General features: G+C 35.2%; 1 protein-coding gene across 1 annotated transcript; it reads right to left on the bottom strand.

Moving 5' to 3' along the window:
- Positions 1-2,741: 2,741 nt before the first annotated feature.
- LOC110281460 (uncharacterized) lies at positions 2,742-6,434 on the bottom strand. The gene is made up of 5 exons (XM_021143731.2): positions 6,254-6,434; positions 6,095-6,168; positions 5,809-5,992; positions 2,956-5,709; positions 2,742-2,899 (listed from the first exon to the last, which is right to left on the bottom strand). Exons 1-5 carry the CDS (start codon positions 6,432-6,434, stop codon positions 2,742-2,744), a joined length of 3,351 nt encoding a protein of 1,116 aa, XP_020999390.2.
- Positions 6,435-8,236: the final 1,802 nt, after the last annotated feature.

Raw genomic sequence — 8,236 nt, 5'->3', positions numbered from 1 at the left:
GATGATTATGTGACACTCATCACCATTCTCACTCATGAACTCGTGATTGACAACCACTTTCGTTCTACATGAAAACAAGCTTGAATGCATATCTCTTGGGTTTCTAATCAATGATTCACATCGACTCCCCTCTGACAATGGGGCATCTGAATCCGAGATTAGAATCTTTGTGGTATAGGCTAGAATCCATTGGCAGCATTCTGAGATCCAGAAAGTCTAAACCTTCTCTATGGTATTCCGAGTAGGATCTGGGATGGGATGACTGTGACAAGCTTCAAACTCGCGACTGTAGGGATGGTGACAGACGCAAAAGGATAGTAAATCCTATTCCTACACGATTGAGAACCAACAGCTGATTAGCCATACGATATCTGTGCATGGTATTTTTCATCTGAGACGAGAAATCCGACAGTTGATTAGCCGTACAGAAATCGTAGAGGACCATTTTCACTGAGAGGATGTGAAGTAGCCATTGACAACAATTACACCCAACATACAGCTTGCCATGGAAAGGAGTATGAAGGATCGGATGAAGGCAATAGGAAAGCAGAGATTCAGAAGGAACAACGCATCTCCATATGCTTATCTGAAATTCCTACCAATGAATTACATAAGTATCTCTATCTTTGTTTTATGTTTATTTATATTTTAATTATCAAAACTCCATAACCATTTGAATCCACCTGACTGAGATTTATAAGATGACCATAGCTTGCTTCAAGCCGACAATCTCCGTGAAATTGACCCTTACTCACGTAAGGTTTATTACTTGGACGACCCAATGCACTTGCTGGTTAGTTGTGCGAAGTTGTGAAAAATAGTTGAGATTACAATTGTGCGTACCAACTTTTTGGCGCCATTGAGATCACAATTTCATGCACCAACAGTCGAAGTTCAACTATATCGTCAGTTATCGGAAAGCTTGGTTGGCTAAGAAAAAGTCAATTGAGAAAATATTTGGAGGTTGGGAAGCATCGTACGAAGCGTTTCCCATATGGTTCGAGGCCATGTGTCATAAGGAGCCATCAGCTATTGTACATTTTGGTACTATGCCTACATATCAAGGGGATGACTTGGTAACTGGTATCCGGGTATTGCATCGAGTCTTCTAGAGCTATTATCCCTGTATTAGAGCATTCAGACATTGTAAGCCAGTTGTCCAGGTAAACGGGACTCACTTGTACGGAAAGTATAAGGGTTGCTTATTAGAGGCCGTTTCCCAGGATGGTAACAACAATATTGTCCCGATTGCATTTGCTATTGTCGAGGGAGAGACTTCTGATGCGTGGCTCTTTTTTCTTAGTAACCTGCGTCAACATGTTGTGACTCGAGATGGTGTCGGACTTATATCAGACCGACATGAGTCCATAAATGCAGCTGTGAAACCAATAACGGAGCTTGGTCACCTCCTAGAGCTTTTTACATGTTTTGCATCAGACATATAGAGTCAAACTTTTTCAGGAAATTCAAGGCATCGTATCTTCAAAATATAGGTAACATTAAGTTCTTCAAAGTTCGTTATTAACACAGCTGCGATTAATTTAAACTTCGTGAACCTTATCTTTTGTCTGGTATCTGATATTGTGCAGGATATTCGAAGACGGTTCGTGAGTATGAAGTGCGGTACCAGCGTTTACGAGAACGGGACGAAGCGTACACTAACTGGTTAGACCGTATACCCCGTGAATAGTATGCGTTGGCATTTGACGGTGGTTACCGATGGGGTCACATGACGACTAATCTAGTGGAATGCATCAATTCAGTCTTGAAAGGTGCACACAATCTCCCCATCTACTTGTGAAAGCAACATTCTACAAACTTAATGAGTTGTTCACACGGAAAAGAGCCGAGGCGGAGGCTCGGATCAATGCTGGCCATGTTTTTTTTCTGAGCATGTGACCTTCAAAATTCATGCAAATCAACTTGCATCAGGAAACATTCAAGTTAATTGCTTCGACAGGCAGAATGAGGTCTTTGAAGTGCGCGAGATGCCAAGTAGAGTGGAGAATGCTGTTGACCTCCATCGTCAACGATGTGACTGTGGTGAGTTCCAGGTGGACTGGATTCCTTGCCGCTATGTGTTTTCATGTTGTGCAAATCAACGACTAGATTGGCAGGTGTATGTGCATGACGTTTTTAAGATGGACCAAGTTAGACGCATTTATCAGGCTAGGTTTAGGCCACTCGAGAATCCTATTACGTGGCCTTCTTACAACGGTCCTCGATTCGTACCGAATCCGTATTTGAGACGCATTTCCAAAGGTCAGCCCAAGATGATGCGCTTCTTGAATGAGATCGACACACGGATGTTACGTCGTCCGAGGCGGTGTAGGCAATGTGGGGCTGAGGGACACAGTCGTAGTAAATGCCATCAGGGAGGTGGTCCAAGTATTGACCATAATGCACAGTAGATTCATATGATATTTGAAAACATGTAACTTATGTACATATACCTTATGATAATTGTTTCTTAGTAACATGTGTCAATGTACCTTACGAGAATTGAATCATTGTAGCCTGTGTCAATGTACTTTATGATAATTAAATCATTGTAGCCTGTGCCTAAGTAAAGATTCACATGCAAAGTCATCATACGTATAATTGTTTAATGAAATTTAGGAAATTCAACTGAAACATACAACACTTAGTTGGTACTTAGGAAAGTTTAGTCATACATAAATAGTTAAAGTATACTTGACGACAGATAACTGATACATAGAGAAAAACTAACTACACCACAACTACTTCTTCGCTGTCCACTTTTCGAAGTTCACAAGGTTCTTGCATTTCTTCGCGGCCTTTTTGAACACAGATGGCATGTATCGACTCGCGCTACGATGCGGTGGATCAATCTTAAGATTGTAGCCTTTGCTTGTCTCATCTGGAGTACTTTTGTCACCTGTATATAATGCAATCAGACCAAGCAAGTATATAGTATAATCAACTTTAACCAACTTTCTACGTCCAACATGTTTTGAAAAGTTCCACGACATAGTAACCTTGTACCATTGCATAAGCCGGCCTTAGGGTCTATGTTTCTCAATAACATCAAAGGTGCACCTCTTTTTACCTTCAACACATGAGGTGGCAACCCGCCTGTAGAAACTGAGTTAAGATATTCTTGTTGATATAAATTATTAGCATCTCCTTCTACTTCATCAAATGAGACTAAATTTCGTTCTTCTCCTGGAAACTGGTTGATAATTATATCATTAAGTTGTTGCACATCATGATTTTTTGGCGTCAATATTGCCCTTTCTACCATGTAAGAAGCGTCCCACCCATGAGATTGTAAGTTTGGAAATATTTCTTCTATTAACTTGTGTAACGATGTTTCACCCTCCCACGAAATTGCCATATTTGCTTGTATCCGTACAAAGTCTTCATGTATGGTGGGTTCAATTCCATCACCAATGCGCATAAGGTACTCAGCAAAAACATGATCATTAGAAGATCGCATATTTTGTCGCAAATGGAGAATTTTAGTGGAAGCCCATAATTGAGACTTAACTATAGAAGCTGAAATCATTTGTGACTTACTACCTTTCGGTACCACAGGCAGTACTTGGCGGAAATCTCCTCCCATCACCATCACTTTTCCTCCAAATGGCATATCGTTTGCTAATATATCTCTCAGAGTGCGGTCTAATGATTGAACCGATTCTTTATTTGCCATAGGTGCTTCATCCCAGATGATTGTCGTTGTTTGTCTAATCAGCTTTGCAAGATCTGATTGTTTGCTTATGTTGCAAATGGATGATGGTTCTGCATTAATTGGGATCTTAAACCTAGAATGAGCTGTTCGACCCCCAGGCAATAATGTTGCGGCTATTCCTGATGATGCAGTTACCAAGACAATATGACCCTTATTTCTCAATTCTGCAATTATAGCTCTGTAAAGAAATGTTTTGCCTGATCCTCCTGGCCCATCAACAAAGAACACTCCACTTTCTCTTCGATCAATTGTATTCATAATGCACTTGAAAGCTTTAGACTGGTCATTGTTCAATCTTGTTACGGAACACAGGTCTTCCCGGGGTACTTCGACAGACAGTTCTTCTTGGATTCGGGGTACTTTGACAGACAGTTCTTCTTGGATAACTCTGGGTATCGAGTTGTCATTGTCATTTTCATGAGTTAAAGCTGGCAAATCGTATTGTGTAATCTGTTTTTCGTGCTGAAGGAGTATATCATTTATATCCCTGAGTAGCCGATTTGTGAATACTAAGGCTGTTGTGGTGCTGGTTGACGGATAATCATCCACCATATATGAAAAAAATTCATCCCATAAGCTTCTTACATCTGTAGGCTCACAAAATATTAAGATGGTTGCAAACAACCTTCGTAAAGCACATGGCAATCGTAAAACAGATGCCTCAACCAAACATTCACGGATGCTACTGTCACTCTCTAACAATCCTCGATGTTGAGCAGATTGCTTGAAGGACGAATATTGGATCCCATTCACTGTTAGCAAGTCATCCCAACTGATTGGTCCTCTGACATTAGATAACAGAATACACAAATAGAAATTTTCTCCTTCTGAAGGTGACACAGTATAAATTCTACCGATGGATCTCCTCTGTGTCTTGCGCCGACGCCATTCCTTTTCCTTGTTGTGCCAAGTGTAATACTCTGGAATTTTCCTGTACAAAAGATGCCTAGATTGTTGGTCCTCCTCACGATTTAGAGCAAAGAACTCAGTGAGTATTGTTCTAGAGAAATAATCATCATTAAGTATTTCAGGAATGGTTTGGTGATCATAGAAGCTCACTTGATGTTGATTTGGCAAATGAATTTGTAACCTTTCCACTGATGGATACATTCGGTAAAGGTTAAATTTAAATATTCTCCAACATGCCTCTGGAGCAACAATCCATCTTGCATCAACAAACTGTTGGACCTCGTCAACATTAGAACTGTTGTGAACTTCCATTGCAACCCGGTCTGGACCCTTGTAGCAATATTTGTAGAGATACTTTATACTCTTGATGCTACTACATATCTCAACATTAATATGGCAATCATACTTTAGTAGTAGCCAAGGGTTGTACGGAACTACCCATCTATTGTCAACCGTGACATTTTGGTTAATTTGTACTGGAGTGTCGAATCGTCGCCTATATTGCGGATATGAGTCGTCACCTCTTCGTGTTTCTGCTGCGAACTCTTTTGGGTAGTTGCGTTTACATTTGCCATTTTTCATGCAGGGTGAAGATTGATCAAGTGTACCGCAAGGACCATGAATCATATGTTTTAGCACAGCATCATGTAGGTGTGGTTCTACTTCTTTAGATGGTATCTCTGCACGTACCAAACTATCATAATGCTCCGGGTCAATTAACTTATCATTGTTTTCTAAGATTAGCAATATATGTACATGTGGCAACCCTCTTTTTTGAAACTCAGTGACATAAATATAGCTCTTCACCTTTCCCAAGACACCCTTAGTAATTACATCCTCTTTCAGCTGTTCAAATTTGGCTCGAAAAATTTTTGTTGTTAGATCTGGACGATCTTGTGGAGTTTGAACTGGGTTGAGTTCTGAAGTTATTTCAGTCCAAGATGGATTGCATGTCATTATGAGAAAAATATCTGGCTTTCCCTCTTTAAGAACAATCGCCATTCCATCTTCATATCGTTGGGTCATGTCGCGACGGCTACCAATGAACGACGATGGTAATATTGTTCTTTTTCTTCCAACATTTTCTGAAGACAAATATATAGAGAAATATTATTAGTTTTAATAATTATTTTGGGTAATTCTTAATGATTTACGAAGTAACAATTAGATACAATAATATTTACCTGCATTGGTTTCTCCTGTGTGCAAAGCATTTTGTAACCCTTGGTATAATTCAACTCGTAATTTCTTCTGTCTAGTTTGAACCCATCTTAACTTTCTAGTTTCAATTTTCACAGAGTTATCAACAACAAATTGTTGTAGTAGCCACCCTGCTTGCAATACGGTGGAATGATCATCGGGGCGGATCTACAAATTTTTTAGAATTTGCAAAAAAGATTAGATACATTGATCAATTTTTTGGCATAATTTTATTGAAGTCTATACTGCGTAGAAAATGAGAATTTGTACCTGGAGCATATAGCTATAATATGTTCGGCATGATACTTTGCTCCCACTTTGACTTCGAGTATTGATATCCCATCCTTGAGTTCCAAATGGAAAAAAAAGAGGATATTGTAGTGGATCGTAATAGTGAGCCTTGAGCACGAAATGTATATATACCACGACCTGTTATAGCCAGTTGTTCGTCTATGTGCACACCACACGAAGTGAAGGAAAATACATGATTGTATCCACGAATATGTTTTCTAAAATGGTTTCCTTCTGCAGAGGGGTCCAAGAAGATTTCAAGCAATTCCTGAGGAGCATTTACTCGGGGAAGAGAGACTATTTCCCCATTACAGCACATCTCGAACGTCTCATGGTGAAATAGACGTGCGCTACAGTAATGACATGTCCTTGGGACTGGTAGTGGATTTCGAATTATTGTTCCATCCTCTTGAAAATTTCGAGCACAATTATGGGATGCTCGAACATTTTGTCTAATTTCTATACTCGTATTAAATTAACATATATTTGGTTACATTCATAATGAAAATCATAAAATGATGAATTTTGTAACAACTAAAAAAATAGTTCTTTGTTGATTATAAATACAAAAAATTACTTCCATTATAGTAATCATCATAAAAAAGAGATAAGTAGCTATCAAATATTTAAGTGATGTTTCAAGCATTTTTCTTGACTTTGTTACATTGTATAATATATTGTGATGTTGTTTGACTTTATTTTTTTTAAATTTTGTCATTCAGATGTATTTAACAACTTTAATTATAAAATATTTTATTTTATTCTTTCTAAAGATATTTTTTATTCGTTAAATAAATGTTTTTATTCTTTTAATTATAAAGAAATATTATTTATTCTGTAGCAATATAGTTTTATTCTTTTTTTAATAAAATCATTTTGTTTAAAACCTTTTATTTGAAACTGTTATATCAAAGTTAAAATCACTTACGATCTATAACAACATTATATTATTCTAAATGTTTATTATTTTCTTGTTCCATTATATATTTTTGTTTATACGGTAACACTATGTTTATTATGGATTATTTTTTTTAGATTAAATAGTCAATACAATATAGATTGAGTCTGAAATAAATATTTTTTTTTTAAAAAATACTTTCTTTATATATCATAATTTTTTTTTATAAAGTTCTCTGTTCATCAATTGTCTTATAGCATTTTTTAGTGAATTATCTTATATAGGATATGACAATTTTTGCCTTTGGCCAAATTTTTTAGCTTGTATGTTTTGTTTCATGTTTTTTAAATGTTTAGATATTACTGGTCGAAATAATACAATACATGACGATAATATTTGTTCATTTTTTATTTATTCTATTACTTCTAATAATTTTTATTTTGTATGCTTTCGCCTAGAGTTATTATTTTAATTTTTACTATTTATTTTATTTCTTAAAATATATTTTATTTAATCATTTTATGTTGTCATATTTGTGTGAATTATAATAATAAAATAATTCAACAAAATATAAAATTTTTTGAATTAATTTTTTTCGTTTTCGCTTAAGTTTCCATATTTTTCATTTTGATAGGCAAATAAATATTTTAAGTATTATATTGGTTTTTATAAATTTTTTTGTGTATAGATTTTAATTTTTTTTGTTAGGCACGGACACTCTTTTTTTATAATTAGTTCTTGTAATGATCTTAAATAAATAAATTTTTTAACATTTTATTTAATTATTTTATTTTGTCATGTTTGTGTGAATTATAACAGAATGATTCAACAAAATATAAAATTTTTTAAATTACCTATTTTATTATTTTTGCTAAAGTTTACATATTTTTTATTTTAATTGGCAAATAAATATTTTAAGTATTTTATTGGTTTTTATAAAATTTTTTTGTGTATAGATTTTAAATTTTTTTTGTTAGGCACTGTCACTCTTTTTTTATAATTGGTTCTTGTAATGATCTTAAATAAATAATTTTTTAACTATAATTTCTAATATTAATACAAAAAATTCTAATATTAATTTTTTTACTTCTAATCTGTTATATTAAAAAAGAATCTAAACACCAATGAACTACATTTAAACATATATATTTCTAACTATTATTTAAACATATATTCTTAAATTTTTACAATTAATCATAACTTCTAATATTATTTCAAAAATT

This window comes from Arachis duranensis, chromosome 5 (genome assembly GCF_000817695.3).
Source record: "Arachis duranensis cultivar V14167 chromosome 5, aradu.V14167.gnm2.J7QH, whole genome shotgun sequence".
Classification (NCBI taxonomy): Eukaryota; Viridiplantae; Streptophyta; class Magnoliopsida; order Fabales; family Fabaceae; genus Arachis; species Arachis duranensis.
This window is presented reverse-complemented; position numbering and strand designations above follow the sequence as displayed.